This window comes from Anguilla rostrata, chromosome 13 (assembly GCF_018555375.3).
Source record: "Anguilla rostrata isolate EN2019 chromosome 13, ASM1855537v3, whole genome shotgun sequence".
Taxonomy (NCBI): Eukaryota; Metazoa; Chordata; class Actinopteri; order Anguilliformes; family Anguillidae; genus Anguilla; species Anguilla rostrata.
Window position 1 is genome coordinate 28,687,807 of NC_057945.1, and position 16,873 is coordinate 28,704,679.

At 41.6% G+C, this 16,873-nt stretch overlaps 1 protein-coding gene across 18 annotated transcripts in view; it reads left to right on the top strand.

Annotated features, from left to right (window-relative positions):
* chl1b (cell adhesion molecule L1-like b) overlaps window positions 1-16,873 on the top strand; it is a 74,284-nt gene that overhangs the window by 47,422 nt on the left and 9,989 nt on the right. For 10 of the 18 annotated variants that reach the window (XM_064304856.1, XM_064304857.1, XM_064304855.1 and 7 more), the window contains 20 exons: window positions 1,623-1,745; window positions 2,634-2,804; window positions 3,037-3,072; window positions 3,439-3,550; window positions 3,660-3,841; window positions 4,592-4,723; window positions 4,852-4,992; window positions 6,837-6,948; window positions 7,929-8,095; window positions 8,317-8,482; window positions 8,597-8,721; window positions 9,721-9,822; window positions 10,059-10,256; window positions 11,153-11,223; window positions 12,028-12,250; window positions 13,342-13,457; window positions 13,647-13,851; window positions 14,056-14,178; window positions 15,346-15,525; window positions 16,369-16,410. In XM_064304856.1, coding sequence (XP_064160926.1) covers window positions 1,623-1,745; window positions 2,634-2,804; window positions 3,037-3,072; window positions 3,439-3,550; window positions 3,660-3,841; window positions 4,592-4,723; window positions 4,852-4,992; window positions 6,837-6,948; window positions 7,929-8,095; window positions 8,317-8,482; window positions 8,597-8,721; window positions 9,721-9,822; window positions 10,059-10,256; window positions 11,153-11,223; window positions 12,028-12,250; window positions 13,342-13,457; window positions 13,647-13,851; window positions 14,056-14,178; window positions 15,346-15,525; window positions 16,369-16,410 — 2,727 coding nt within the window. The remainder of the gene's footprint in view (window positions 1-1,622; window positions 1,746-2,633; window positions 2,805-3,036; window positions 3,073-3,438; window positions 3,551-3,659; window positions 3,842-4,591; window positions 4,724-4,851; window positions 4,993-6,836; window positions 6,949-7,928; window positions 8,096-8,316; window positions 8,483-8,596; window positions 8,722-9,720; window positions 9,823-10,058; window positions 10,257-11,152; window positions 11,224-12,027; window positions 12,251-13,341; window positions 13,458-13,646; window positions 13,852-14,055; window positions 14,179-15,345; window positions 15,526-16,368; window positions 16,411-16,873) is intronic. The other 8 variants (XM_064304860.1, XM_064304865.1, XM_064304870.1 and 5 more) reach the window with 3 other exon arrangements.

Here is a 16,873-nt window from a genome sequence, read left to right on the forward strand (position 1 = left end):
GACATTCAGGGAAATGGCTCTCTCTCTCTCTCTCTCTCTCTCTCTCTCTCATTTCACTACACAGAAAGAGTCTGATTGACCTTGTGCAGAAATAGCAAAACAAGAATAAACTTGCGCTGCTGAAGAATGCATATCAAGCAGTGGCCCAGCAAATTCACAGCACACAAAGAACAATAAACCATCAACATTTTCAAATGTCAGCTAAGTGACAGAGAAGCTCAACCCCCAATCAGTTTAACAGTCAAAAAACAGTTTAGTTATCAACTCACAAAAGCTGATGGAGGCTGTCAGGATGCTTGACCTAAACAAGTTGAAGTCTGTATGTAAAAAACCTCCCGCTTGATCCCATTCTAGGCTTGAGTTGGACTGTCTCACCGGCTGTAAAAAACTGAAACAGCTTGTTAAAGAAAAATGCCCATTGTCAACTTTCGGATGGAGATGATGTATTTCCCTGGTTTTACACAGAAGGCCAAATACTATTTACCAGTTGCTACGTATTCTGTCAATGCCACAGGGAGAGAATCTTTTTTTATATGGAAGGGTTTTCACACATCAATGTCAGTCCATGAAAGAAGAAATAGTAAAACAAAAACAATGATTACATTTAACTACAAAATGTGGATCTTTTCCCTTACTTAAAAGTGTGCATTTCATTTGCTTTTATTTACTTATTTAGTCATTTATTGTTTTACAATATTTTTATCACTGTAGTGGGTTTTTAATTTTAAATCAATGTTTTAATTAGATTCTACTACATTGCACTCTGCATCCAATTTGTGATATGTCAGCATACACATTGCTCTGCCAAGTGCTAATTGAATGAATCACTGAGATGACAGCCACAATTAATTGAATGATTGTTTGACAGGTGGCTTGAAATAGAGTCTCTATCGGTGCCTTGTTGATGGACTACTGAAATACATGTAAATTAACAAACCCAAAGTTTTCACTGGGTTTATACAGAATATACCTGATATGATAGTCTACATCTGCCATATATTGGTGCATTGGAATAGCACAGTGCTTAGTCATGTTATTTGCTAAGGGCCATTTTGAGTGGCCAGTGTTGAAGCATTTGTGTTTAGTTTGTTGCTGAGCAAACCAATCATGTTTTCTGGGTAGCAGGTTCCAAAAAGCTTATGTCATTTTGCTTCAAACAGAAAAAAGCAACTGTACATGTAAGAAACATATTTGTTATGGCAAACAACATTACTGTGCATAGTTTTTTTTGTTTTTTTTTTTTCCCTGAAAATTTGGGCAAAGGCTATCCTGTTCACCGTTAGATTCCCCCCATTTCCCTGTACAAATCTGTTAAATTCTCAAATTCTCGAAATTTCTAACATACGTGCAAATCTTATTCAAAAGTAGAGATCAAAGGTGCACAAACAATCTGAACAATGGCAACTGTGTTCCTATGCACATTCAATGGTGGCTCCACTGATAATAGAAACTATTTGCTCCATCCAACTTATTGCAGTAATGTGGTCTGATACACAGAGAATGCATGTTGTGAATAGATGCCTGCCACCTACAGGGAATTCATGGAACTACATGCTTATTGGACAATGCTCTCAGTCTCAGATACAACACATCATGTTATGATTCTTCTGTTGTTTGGTTAGATGTCCCAAAGTTCCCGAAAGAGAAGAATGAACCCCTCAGAGTAGAGGAAGGGCAAGCATTCATTTTAGAATGCAACCCCCCCAAAGGTATTCCTCCTCTGCAGATCTACTGGATGACATTAGGTGAGTTCATTTTTAAGGCTCAACTAATGCTGAGTTCTAAGCATTTATCATGTGTTCACTAGCTGTACCAATGCTACATCTAACTCCATATCCTCTATATCCTGAAATATATTTATATCCATTGTTTCGTGATGCAATACAATCTCCCTGTTGCATTACTAGATGATTTAACTTTATGTTATCGATTATGTTATGTATGAACTACTACCATCAATTATTCAGATGGTGTGGCACTAGATCTGCTCATTTTCCTAAGGCTTTTTAGTATGTAGTAAACGCTTATATAATTTGCCCCAGATAAGAGTGTCTGCTAAATGCTTAAATGTAAGTGTACACACGATCTACTGTATTGTAGAGGACTACAGCTGTAATGATGTTAAGTGAGTGTCAGAGCGTACACCACACTTGATCCCCCAAAAAATAAATAAAATATATATACAGACATGTGTATGAGCAGTTTTAGCATCTGTGTGCCAGCAGCTAAGTGACCTTTGTACCAGTACAAGCTCCATAATGTTTGGGGCATAATGTCAAAGGCATATGTGTGTGTGTGTTTGTGTGTGTGTGTGTGTGTGTATATGTATATATGTATTTGAAAAAAAATTTGTCGCAAACATTATGGAGCTTACAGTATCTCAGTAAGTGCCACACAGTAAGTGTGTGGACATGGTTTTGATGATGTAAAGATTGTAACCATTGGCAGAAAACCAATTGAGCTGAAGGATAATCAATGAATACTGGCTGAAGAAAAAAAAAACATCCCCAGCATGGAATCAAGAATGAAAGCATATAGAAATATTCTAAAGTAGCTCATGTTGTATTAGTACTGCAGTATATGATGTGACACATTTTGATCCCAGTTTTAACTGTCTCCTGCATCCTTCCCAGGGCTCCAGCACATCGAGCAGGATGATAGGGTGTCCATGGGCCTCAACGGCAATCTGTACTTCTCCAACGCCTTGGATAAGGACAGCCGCGGAGATTACTGCTGTTACGCTGCCTTCCCGAAGATACGCACCATCGTCCAGAAAACGGCCATGTCCGTGATTGTCAGCAGTAGTGAGTGTCACCCCCCCCCCCCCCACCCAGAGTGCTACAAGTCTCGCGGAACAGTTGTTTTCATACCAAACAAGCCAAAGCACTTTGGAATGCATAACATTACTCACTGTCCTCATATGTATGTCATACTTTTATTTTGTGTTCATCATGAACCAGCACCCGCGTGCTGGGCTGTACATCATGTGATCCCCTGGTATTGTGACGTCATTTGCTCTCCATCTTTGCATTTCAGCCAAGTCTGTCAATGACTCCGATAGCGATGCAAGTGGTGAGTGTCATTTCATACCATTGTGACTCCCATGACACCAAGCTGCTCTGCGTAGCTACAGTAATTAGTGAAAGCACCTCGATTTTAAGTCATACAGTGATAGTGTATTGTCAGCATTACTACAATAATGTAATTATTTCAAATTGAAATTGTATTTCAAATGGTTGAATATAATTTGTGCATACACAATGCATGATACATTTTCTAGATGTAGATATGTGTAGTATGTGATCATCTACATATTTAAATGCAGACATAATCATCTCTCGTGTCATCCAGCTGGGTTAATCGTTTCTCAGACATTATAAAAATATAACAAAACTGTGAGGCAAAGCATTACATGCCAAACATCTCTCAATTACGCAGCCAATTCCATTCTGGAAAGAAAACCCAGTCTTCTGGTGCCCCCTGGTGACAATACGGAGAAAGGACTGGTGAAAGGAAACAAACTGGAGCTAGAATGCATTGCTGAAGGATTGTGAGTAGGCTGTCACCTATTCCTACAGATAAGACCATCTTTTCAAGTTATTTCATTATAATATGCAATTACCATGACCCACATTAAGTTCTCGCCATGTTTTCTTAAGTCCAACTCCAAGGATAGAGTGGATCAAAATAGGCCAGGGAATGCCGGATAAAGCAAGCATCGAAAACCACGGGAAGGTCCTGACCATATTGGAGGTTGATGCAGATGATGAGGGGAAGTACATGTGCAAAGCCATAAACTCCCACGGAGAAGCCGTCCACTACTTCCATGTGAGAGTCGAAGGTGAATTAAGCAAATACAATATTCCAATTACCTTTCATTGATTTTGAATGTTTTACAGGTCACAGTTCACAGGCTGACGTTATGATGTTATGATTCAGTATGATTAAGTAATACCGTCTGAACAATTTTGGGGGAGGGTCATATGCAGGATAGCACTGTTTCTCTTTGAAGCAAGGATTGAAATTGGGATGTTAAGAGCAACGATAGAGTGTCACTCATTAAAGTTAAAAATACAGTATTTTTACATTGTGATGAATTCTGAATAGCATGTTCCGCACAATCGTGATTGATGCCTGTGGTGGCTAATTAGTCGTCTGATATTACATACTTATATATGTTCAATATTCATCCTGTCATGGTTATAATGTATTTAAGGCACTTGGAAGAACATAGTTAAAGCAATTATTTTTTTGTTATGGAAAAAGCACCACCTAGTGTTTATTTATTGCCATTGAGCAAATAAATAAATTAAAAATGTAATTAATTTATAGACAAAAGCTACAGTGCCACAGGGGCTAAAGGGAACCATTGATCAGGAAATGTACTACAAATCAATAAGCAATAATTCAAAGACAGAGCTTACACTTTTGTCCAAAGGCGCTGAAAACCTGAAGCCTGCATTCAACTCAACTCTGAGTTGAATCTGTACGGCTGTTAGTTGTTAGTCTGGTTTAAAAAGATACACTTTTATTAATTGCCACATTGGATTACAGGACTTCACTAACACCTTCTCTCAATGTTCTCCCTCAGAGCCTCCCCGGTGGCTGTTTGAGCCACAGAGCCAGTTGGCTACCATAGGCTCAGATGTGCACATTAAGTGCTCAGCCACAGGATTACCTCAGCCCACAATAAAATGGAGAATGAACGGACAGCTTCTCGAGGGTGTGTAAAGGATGCCCATCCTCCAATCATTCGGTTTACTTCCTGAATCTTTCATCCCTGTTTTATGAGTTGCAGCATGAATGGATTTCATTGAGTTATTATTATTTTTAATTTTTTTATTTCCACAGCCACATCGGTGCCCAACAGAAATGTGCTTGATGACACCATTGTTCTGCGCAATGTTAAGCCTAGCAACAGTGCAGTGTATCAGTGTGAAGCATCAAACAGGCACGGGACCCTGCTGGCCAACGCTAACATCATGGTTATGAGTAAGTTCAGTATCTGCTCCTGCATATGTACATAAGTGTGAGTAGCACCACAATCCTGCTGAGACCCGGATGATAAAATAATAATAATAATAGTAATAATAATAATAATAATAATAATAATAATAATTTCAAAATGTTTATTTACCTTATTTCTATTGAATGTCCCATGTAGTGGAGGTTTCAGTGGAATATATGGTTCTTGACAATAAGACCAGGGATGTCCCCTACAGGGGACAAAAATAGATTTTTAGGTCTTAAGGGGCTATTTACTGTAAATTAACGGGTCATAAAAAAAAAGTGCTATACTGCCTGGGGTACTGAATATGTCACTAGACATGACCAGGAGGTTATGGGTTCAGATACAGTGCAGAACTCTTTTGTTGGTCCCTTGAACATGATCAAGTCTCCTTTAGCTCAAGCTATATAGATTAATGACGTGTGAAATCCTCACACATCCCTAGAAAAATGCATATGCTTAACAAGAAGATCTACATAAGCGCACTTATTCAAAAAAAAAGTCAAATCATTTAAATCTTTTTAGCTTTTTATTATGTTTATAATCTGACCATATTATGTATGGTCAGATTATAGAGGTAGAAAAGGCAGCTATGCTGGATAATGATTATCTATAATAGCAATGGGTTGCGTTTGTCTGGCACTGTTCCCCTCAGGATCTCGAAACACTTTACAATAAAGAACTGCCCTCTAAAATCTCACACACAAATCCGTTCATCAAAGGAACCTAATACGCATTCATTTTATTAGTATTATATGCATTATATGTCCCTTTTACCGGATGCTTACTGAAGGCAGTCCGACTAAGCACCTCACTCTAGGGTTCACCAGCTCAAGGGCCGGTGATGAGAAGCAGTTTCTTATTGCAGCTGACTAATAGATGGAGGCAGACAGTACATGCTGGCTCCCTGTGGGTAAAGTGGCGTCTGGTCTGAGAGTGAGCAGTGCAGCACCTTCGGAGGAGCGAGCCTCTTAGCATACCCACAGCGCCGGGGGTCTTTTATGTGCTAACAGGCTCTCACATTTCAAATTGCGATGCCGGGAGAAAAACGCCACCCTACGCTCATACCCAGTAATATACGATCCTTCAGAACGCTGCGTGAATGTGACTGCAAGGGCCTCTCACTCGGCACCGCGAGTGCGGGGAATGGGCCATTTGCATCCGTCGACAGGACATCTGGAAATTTCCGGCGTGGCTTCTGCTCCGCTGCCGCGTCTGTGAGGCGGCTGCCGGGGGTTTGAGAAAGCGCGGCCCGATCCTCAACGATCGTATCGAGAGTCCAGATTGCAGGGCAACTGCGATCATGATGAGAATTATTTCCCCCCTGCCACTGTATTATTCATACTTAGCCTATATACAGAACTATAAAAAAAGATTCTGCGTATCAATTTTAGTTATTTGCAGCGCTCTGTTCCACCTAATTAAACAAGTTTCATCTTGAGAAATGGCTGTGGATTATGCAGTAGTCACATTGTACTAGGCATAATATTTTTGATTTACTTTATTTTGACATTGTGAGAAATTTTGTTATAATTTTTTTTATTCCCATTTTTATTCACTGATAAAAACTTGGATTTTTGGCCCAAGATTTTTTGGATTATCCAGACCTTCCCATTGGCGTCAGCAAGTGTAATGACTCCTTGGCCATTGTGACACTAATGGCTTTCAGAAATGCAATCGAGCCACTTGACAGAAGCAGCTTATGGGCAAGAAACTTCAGTCACATCAGTTAATAAACTGGCAGGCTACTGTATGTGAGCGTCTGTTGTAGCGGACAGTATTTCCAGAATAAAGCTGGGTGTTATTTAACCGCTGTCTATACTCACAGACTTGCCTCCTATGATTCTCACGGCGGACAAGCAAGAGTACGCCGCTACAGAGGGGAAAAGTGTGGTCATGCACTGCAAGGTTTTCAGCTCTCCACCCTCCTCAATCACCTGGTGAGTGACACCCCCATCTGCCCCCACCCCCATCCCCACCCTCCACTCCGCCTGAGCCCCAAGCCCCCAGCCATCCCTGTGGAGAGTGGTAGTCTAGTGCTAGACACGACCATATGGTCACAAAATATGGCTTTGGAGCACTTCTATTAATGGCCTTTTTTTCAACCCGCCAGAACTAACATTTACAATGCAAGCAATGGCATTCTCTTAGGATAAACGTATTTTTAAAGGATTTCTTCACTGTTCCTAGTAGTGACACAGATGATACTGTAAGTGCCAGTTCTGCAGTCCGAGTGTATGTGCATCAATTCCCATTTGGGGAGACCTCTGGTGAAAAACTAAGATTGAATATGTTTGCTGATACGTGTTGGGTATTTACAGTGCACGCACTGCTGAACATGGGGAATTTAAGTGATCAGAGAAGCTAGCTGACAGGATGTTGAGTTCCTCACTTAAACTCTAATGAAAGCTACGGGTGGTAGTAAGGCCAGCTTGTTTTATCGACATGAGTGTCAGATTGTGCTTACTGGATATGGTTCAGAATGCCTAATTGTGGACGTGAACATTTCATAAATGTATCTTGTTTTTAAAAAAAAAAAAAATCTTTACAGTATAACAAAGCTGAAATGATCAATACAGCTGTTAAGCTTTCATTTGAAATTCTAATTGTCTCAAGATCAATACTTAGGTGTGTAACATCAAAAAATGTGTCTCATCCTTGTTCCCATCATGATTGCTGAAGATTTGCTAAACATCTGTATAAATGTTAAATAATCTCCAGAAATTAGTGTGTTCTTCTTTATTATATATTTACTATATTTAGAATATTTTCTAATGCAAAAAAAGCTAAATGTAATAATTTACAGTTTTGCACAGCCAGTAAACATGATCTTATGCAGATTGTTTTTAGCATTCATTTTAGAAGTACCTGCCGTTACACAAATGTATACAACTGATAAATATCACTATAAATCTTTTAGGACCAAGGATGACACAACAAGCTCTGTGGAGGAACCAGGATCCTCGGTTCATGAGAATGGCTCACTGGAAATCCACATTGCTGAGAAGGGGGACATGGGACAGTACACCTGTTTTGCCACAAATACTGAGGGCAAATCTGCAATTACTGCTTCGCTGGAAATAAAAGGTATAATTTAATTAAAAAGTATGTGTGTGTGTGTGTGTGTGCGCGTGCGTGCATGCCTGAATTTAACATATGTTGTTGTTTGTGGAAATGATAAGGCCATAATGATTTACCCACATTCATAAATCTAAAAAGGTACAGAGCACGTTTTAGAAAGAAAGAAAAGAAGAGAAAAAAACAATAATACAGATAAAAAATGTCTTTTTAAAAAATCTGTGTCTAAGATCCTACCAGAATAGTGGACCCACCGCAAGACCTGAGAATCCTGAAGGGGAGCACTGCCCAATTCACCTGCCAGGCCGAATACGACAAGTCTTTCCAAGGTGACCTTGAAATGCTTTGGGAAAAGGATGATGTGGAGTTAGTCTTCAACCACACTGAGAATGCTGGGTAAGGTGGATGATTCGTCACAGTACTTCGCCTTTTAACCCAGTGGGAGTTTCCTGTGATCTCTGGGATTCCGCCTGTACAAATCAGAACCTTCATTTATCTCCATGTGGACAGGTTCTTTGTGGACGACGGGATTCTGCAGATCTTCAATGTAAGCCATGGAGACCAGGGCACGTACACATGTAGGGCCGTAACCCCTCTGGATGAGGACACGGCCACAGCTCAGCTCATCGTGTTGGGTAAGTAGCACGTTTACTGTGCATATTCAACATGCACGTGAGTGTACCTGATCTGCTCTACAACACTCAATACATCAGAGAGTCGATCTCATCACTGTTCAACCCAGCAGGGATCTGCATAACACCACTACACTTTCCAGGCCCTCAGCGATGTACATGTAACACATTACTGAATATTCAAACAGGGATGTGTGTAAACCTGTTCCATTCAGTAGCTCAGAGACCTCAACTCATCAACACATCAGTTCCCGGAGCACACGCACAGATGCACGCGCACACACATACACACACACACCACACCAGACCCACACACACCACACCAGACACACACTCACACACACACACACACACTTAAGGGTTTCTGCCAGTATAACAAGAGGGTATATATGCCAAGAAGGTATATTCTACACTGATGCTGTTTTTTTTTCATAAAAACATATGGATGGATGGAATAGGTTCATGGAACAGACTCATAGTCATAAGACAGTATGAGTATAAGAGTATGCAAGGTGCAGTGCTACAGTAGATGGACTCCTGTTCACAAGCAGAAGCCCAGAAGTGCTTGAATCTTTCATATATGAGATAAAAGCTTCCTTCTCCACTGTTCATCCCACTCAGCATACAGTCTACATAAAAAGGAACATGCTACATGACACACATCACTGTATTTCTCACCAGGGATCTCCAGAACATGGGGCCGTTCAACACATCAGGGATCCTAACGCATTAGTACACTTACAGTAGCTCTACCCTGCAGAATACAGCTGAGGAAACTCGGCTTTGCCTAGGTCTGCAACTGCAAAAGATTATTCAGTCAAAGGATTATTGTGTGCTTTAGTCTGGCCGTTTGTGGAGTTTTCCTCTCAGCCAATCGATGCTGTGTGTCTCCAGAAATAACCAGGTGGGCGTGAATGGAGTCATTACATCACAGTTGTCGGTTTGGCTTTCACCTGCATTAGGGGTGTTGTACTTTAACGTGTTCTTGCGGTATTGCGTCAGATGTCCCAGATGCTCCGGAGGACGTAGTGGTGGCGGAACACAAGAACAAGAGTGCAAAGCTGAAATGGGTCCCCGGGGACGACCACAACAGCTCCACAAATGGTAACGAGGCTGCTCACCTGACCTTGGCTGACTGCAAACCTAGCATCGGCCCACAGCATAATCATGTGCACCTTGAAGCTGTCTGTCCTTTTACATAGTTTTATTGCGCATTGCAAGCCTTCCTAATACTAGCATCTGCACTGTGCAGATGACCTGAGCATCCCTGTCCCAAAATTAATAGAACTTGTGACCTGGTCTGGTGTCTGGGCATTGATTTGTGGGTTTTGTCTAAACAGAGTTCGTTATTGAATATGAGGAGAGTGAGTGGGAACCTGGAAAATGGAAGGAGCTTCTGAGAGTTCCAGGAAACCATGCGTCAGCTCTCCTCAAGTTAAACGGGCACGTGGACTACCAGTTCCGCGTGTTTGCCATCAATGCCATTGGAGAGGGACCCCCCAGCGCACCCACAGAGCGAATCAGGACTCCTCCTTCAGGTTGTTAATGTACCCCTACCCATCATGTGCATTCTGCCCATGTTTCCATCCTGTCACAGTCAGGCTGAAATCTCATCCTGTCACAGTCAGGCTAAAATCACAGCATGTCACAGTCAGGCTGAAATCACAGCCTGTCACAGTCAGGCTGATATCACATCTTGTCACAGTCAGGCTAAAATCACAGCATGTCACAGTCAGGCTGAAATCACAGCCTGTCACAGTCAGGCTGATATCACTTCTTGTCACAGTCAGGCTGAAATCACAGCCTGTCACAGTAAGGCTGATATCACATCCTGTCACAGTCAGGCTGAAATCACATCCTGTCACAGTAAGGCTGATATCACATCCTGTCACAGTCAGGCTGAAATCACATCCTGTCACAGTCAGGCTGAAATCACAGCATGTCACAGTCAGGCTGAAATCACAGCCTGTCACAGTAAGGCTGAAATCACATCTTGTCACAGTCAGGCTGAAATCACATCTTGTCACAGTCAGGCTGAAATCACATCTTGTCACAGTCAGGCAGAAATCACATCTTGTCACAGTCAGGCTGAAATCTCATCTTGATTTCTAGTGGATTTTGGCATGTGTGCTTTAACTGGACGCGCTGTCTCTCTGTTGTCTCTGACCTTGTACTAATTGCTGTTTACATGCTGTAATGTACAGTATGTTCTAATTCTCAGTAAATTGCCATGGATAAAGGTGTCAAATGAATAAATGCATGGATGCATAATTGAGTAATATTTCACATGGTCTGTTGTGATGCTCATTGAACTTTAAAATTGATGCCTTTAGGGATCATTGAGGTCATTCTTCGCACTGTGCACATATCACTGGCCGGTTTTTTCACAAACAGTTCCTCTCCTAACAAAATCCATATTTCTTTGCTTTTATAGCTCCAGACAAGAACCCTGAAAACATAAAAATTGAAGGTCATTTGCCCCATGAAATGGATATTATCTGGGAGGTAAGAAACATGGCATGGTCTTTCACACTGAGTTTATAGCCACCTAAATTACTAAGTGTAGCACACAACTCAGATAAATTCTATTTTTAAGGTAAATTACATTGAGGTTTTGTTTCATTATGTCTTGAGAATGTGTGATGAGAAAATATACTGAAATCACCTTTGTTCATCTCAGAAATTACCAGAGGAAACTTTAAAAAGAGTTCAACATACAGAAATCCATGTTCCTGTTCTTTTATATTTCTGTTGAATTTCACAAAGCTCTTCTTAAACCGATCTATCTTAGGTGTTGGGCTCCTTTCAAAGTCATTCATTGTAATGATTTGAAAAGCATGAGAAATGATAGGCAATGGGAAAGTGAGTTTTACATGCACTCAGACCCACGCTATTGTAAAATGAGATGAATTATTCCCTCTTTTCTTTAGAATTGTGAGCGGCCAAGAAGCTCATAGTGTTTGCCAGGTCTCTCATTGTTAATGTTTTGACTTTGCCAATAATTGTCTTTTATTGTACGTGGGTACTCCATAGCAAGAATTTTCTCACTGAATGAATAACTCTATCTGGATTCAGACTTTACCAATTAGGCTTGCAAATAACAAACTTGTCATTTACAGGTCTGATTGAAGCCCATTTAATGCTTGCCTAATGATACAAAGCATAAACTTTCTCAAAATCTCATGCTTCTCCAGACTATGTTTAAAAAAGAGGGATTGAAAAGTGTGATGTATAAATACTGAACTATTTAAGAATTTTAGGTTGGCTTATTGACTGATTTTGCATGATGAGTTTCTCTCCTGTTTTTAGCCACTGTTGCCCATTGAACACAATGGCCCTGGTTTGGAGTACAAGGTGAGCTACAGGCTTCAGGGCACAGACAAGGACTGGGAGGAGCATGTGGTGAAAAGGCACTCCTTTGTAGTGAAGAATACCCCAACATACGTCCCCTACGAGATCAAGATCCAGTCACGGAACCACCACGGCTGGGGACCAGAACCCAAAGTAGTGACTGGATACTCTGGGGAGGATTGTAAGTGCCATGGGGTGCCTGTGATGGCCATTGTGTAGTTAACCACGATTTTGGAATTATGGTATTTGTAAATTGAAAGGTGCTAAAGTACTGAACATTCATGCACATACACACACTCACATATCCATGCCTACACACACACACACATTTGCATATACATGCCTACACACATATACATACACACACACACACACACACACTCTTGCATGTATAGAAATGGATGGATGGAACCATGCATTTTTTTTTTTTAATGGTAAACAAAATTCTACAGCCTAACAAATGGCGGTAAGGAGCATTGGCAATGTAACTCTGCTAGGTATTAATACTCACTTTTACTCTTTTAATTCTCTACGAAAACACTAGAATAGTGTTTCAAGTACTGACTGTTTTCTCTGAGCACATGATGCAGACCTTTCAGTTCTCCAGAGCTTACCTGGCACAAAGGAGAACCCCTGGGTTTAGAGAAAAAGTTCCTTCATTTGGTTAGAATTGACATCTTCCACAGATTACCTCAAATCACTTCTGAATTGTGTTTGAATTCTGACTTTCTAAACTACGTTCTTGCTCTCAGTTTTCTATTGGAGTTGCCCGGTGTTATCTCAGGTTATTACATTTTCCTTCTCTCATAGGAGTGTTCCAATAGATAGTGTTTTCTCTTTTTCTACTGACAGCTTGCTTGTTAAACGCACTGTTTAATCTCACTCTGCTCTAGCGGCGTGTTTGTTAGTTCTCTGCTTCTTGTTTCCTGTGTTTTGATTAAATGCGATTCTCCTTTTTGAGCTGACTTTCAAAGGTGTCTGCTCTTATGTAGGTTTTATAATGTAGCAAGAAGTGTGATATGCTTTTTGGGCAAATAGGCTACGTTGAAGCCATTGTAGGACATCTTAGAATATGTCCTGATGTCTTCATTCACATCACAAATAGAATGCAGCATATTTTTGTGGGTACCTAGTTCTGTTCTGTATTTGTGGTGTGCATGTAGAGCTGTGCATATATACCCTTTAATGTGTCACAGTAATTATGCCTTGCATATGCACTGGGTTGAATTTCTAGCCTGATTGATGGTAATATGAGGGAATTTGCTCCTGCAGTACCTGCCGCAGCCCCAGGCGATGTTGCCGTAGAGGTTTTGAACAGCACCTTGATCAAGGTCAGCTGGACACGGGTTGCCAAGGACAAGCTGAATGGACACCTGGGAGGATACAAGGTAATCAGGCTGAGAGATGACTCCTCTGTGTCTTCTGCCTGCCTCTTTCGCTGTAAGGGAGCTCTTGCCTATTTTCTGTTTGCTGTCTGTCTACTTTGTGTCTGGGCTATGCCATTGTATTCTGCACTCCATCATGCTGTATGTGAGCTGGGCCTCCTCTGTCTGACTGCCCAACCTTCCTCATTACAGTTGAACTGGTGGAGACTCAGAAGCCTCCTGGATTCAAAGAAGCCCCACGATGTTAAGCACTTGATGACATTTCCGGGGGACAGGGACCACGGGTTTGTCCCAGGTCTGAAGCCTTTCTCTGAATACAGTCTGCTGGTCAAGGCCTTCAACGGGAGGGGCAGTGGTCCCGGCAGCCACCCTGTCACCTTCAAGACTCCAGAGGGGGGTAAGAGAGCGGACTGGCCACAAGTCACCGGGGTACCGCCATTCCATTTCAATTCAGTAAATGGCCACAACGCTCTACGATGAATTTTAATTTGCTCAGTTGGCTGGTTTGAAATAGATTTGCTTTTATAGCTGGGAAAATTAACAGAATGAAACTATGTGGCCTGCTGATTAAAAAAAAAAAATGCTTTCTTTGTTTTGGCAGTTCCTGAGAAAATCCCCTTTCTGAGAGCCACTAATGTCCAAAAGGATTCCCTCACACTGGTCTGGGCACCCTCACAGGAAGCCAACGGCGTCCACACGGGTTACCTCCTGCAGTACCAGCTGAGTACGTACCTCCCTGCAGCCGCCCTCTCTGTGCCCTGTGTGATTACACAGGAAACATCCCCATCGTCATCATTCAGAGAACCTCTGCCCCCAGGGCTGTTTCCAGCAAAGCGCAGATCTTGCCGGGCTTTTTCGCTGTACCGCTCCCCCCTGCCGAGTGCTAGGTGCTGAACTGGTGAGATCAACGGCTTTAAGACGATGGCTGTTACATCAAGCGGCAGCTGTTACATCATGCAACAAGCAACAGACACCAGAGTGAATTATTTTTTCATGGCACCAAGCTTTTGACCAGGAGGTCGTTGGCTTTGCGAAAAAAGAGTGCAGTAGTAACTAGTGCAGCTGGATATGACTAATGATGGCTGCTGCTGGTATTTTGTGGCCGTCAAGGGACTGTAACAGAGAGAACAGCATGACATGTGGCAATGGGTTTTCAGCACATTGGATTTCCTGATCTAGTCTCTGCTGGAATGGCTTGGGGGTGGGGGATCTGAAATGTATGGTATATGACATCCTGTCAGAGATGACTATGGGTAGCCAGTCAGTCAGTAACTCAGTCCTAATTGCAGATTAGCTTAACAGACATGCTGCTCAGGCATATTCCTGGCGATCAAATTGATGCTTTGGTAATCTTTGCACGTTTGCTGATGTCAAAGAGATCTATGCTATTTGCATCTGGTATTGGTGCGACACACATCACAATCTTCCAGCATATAAGATGCTGGCTTTGTCCAATCATTGCAGTGTTTGAAGTGGGGCTTTTGAAGTCCCCTTGAAGGAAGTCATGTGCGAAATGTTGAAGATAATGTCAGCAGCTGTCAGTGTGGCTTCCATGGCACCAGAGGAATTGAACGCAGCCGCACACAGCTGTTCAAAAGATGAACCCAGCTCCAGAGAGGGCTTGCAGAGTTAATATCACACAGCTCTCACATAACCCTACTGTAACACTGAAGGCTAGCGAGGGAGCGTAGCCAGTGAGGCGATGCTAGTGGAATGTGTGACCCGTCCCAGCGATTTTAGCCTTTTCACGCTAATCAGCACTACATCTCGGTCACACTTCCATATTGACTCTGGAACAATGTGGGTGTGTTTAATGTTAGTTAATTAGCTTTCTAGTGCAATGTAACTGAGCTGTGGAATGTATGCTAATAATCCATATGTCCATGTTAAGTCAATGACACTGAGGAGGTGGGAGAGCTGCAGACGGTGAACATCTCGAGTCCCGACACCACCAAGTGGGTGCTGCAGGATCTGGAGCCGCACAGCCTTTACAAGTTCTACCTGAGGTCCTGCACCAGGGTGGGCTGTGGCTCCCCTGTCAGCGAAGAGGGAAGCACCATCACAGAAACAAGTAAGTGATGTGGCTAATAGTGTCTTTCAGAACCTGGCAGAGGGCAGGTTTGATCCCCAGGGTGCAAAAGAGTGGGGTGGGGTTTGGGAGCGGGCAGCAGAGGGCGGTTTTGGGGGCAATCCAGAGAGGGAAAAAAAAGAATGCGTGTGAGATATCCCATATTGCCAAGCATCTCATATTTCCATCCCCGCACTGCTTTATGGGTAAGAAACACCACAAGGATGTGCGACTGAGCTTCATTTATCATTGTCACCAAGGAACAAGTGCTTATTGATTTGAAAGTGAAAACCGGCCATGAAGCAATCGGTTGGGGGAAAAAAAATGCCTTCGGTCATAGAAACCACAAATTGTGATTTCTCTTTGTATAAATATCAATAAATAATAAAAATAGCTTTAACATACATGCTGTTCATTTTTTACATTTTATTATTACATACATTATTATTTACTGCTTCAATTAAGATCTGTCCTTAATTCACACATAAAGTATATGCCATAGTTATGTCTTCAGGTGTACGTCATGGTATTGATGACAAGGTCCAATTCAAATGGCATATTTCTGTATGATCTTCGGTACTTGATTTCATATACTGCCCCATTAGTATCAGATATTTATATTTGCTTGGTTGTGTTCTTTCACTATGAAGTATGAGCTACTATCTCACGTGCGCTATGTTTTCACCATTGCACCATGTGGAACCTGTTTTGATCGCCGTGGCTGGGTGTTCAATGTGGTTTGGAAAGAATAATGTCACTCAGGCTGGAGAAAATGAGAGTGATAGTTGGGCCCACCCTCCTCACTGTCTCCTTGGTGATCACTTTTGCTCTTCTCTCTTTCTGAAGATGTCTCTTCATCCACAGCTGCGGCACCCACTGTCGACCTCAGTATGTAGATTTCTTGGTATTGCAGAAGTAGCATAAGAGAATCACATACTCTAACATTGGATAACCCTAGTTTTACTAATCATCTCCTCAGGCATTTTTAAAGTATAAAAAAGGAAAACATCAAACCAGCAATTCAAGAATTTTGCTTAAACTTTTCACATGTTGAGTGAAATAATGTTTATGCCAGAAACTATTCATTTGTAAATTATCATTATGCTGTACAAATAATAGTTGGATTTTAAATATGCCTGCAGGAATAATTATCATAAAGCTTAGTCTATTAAACATAGATAACAGCTTACTTTGTTAGATCTCTTGTTGTAGCTGTAGTACCCAGAAGGATATCTGTGATACAGTATCTCTCTGGATTAGATTATGAGTCACTAGTGATGTTTCTTTGTGAAGATTTTTCCCCTTCTATTTTATACATATAAATGCATGTATACTATCGGAACATCAGTTA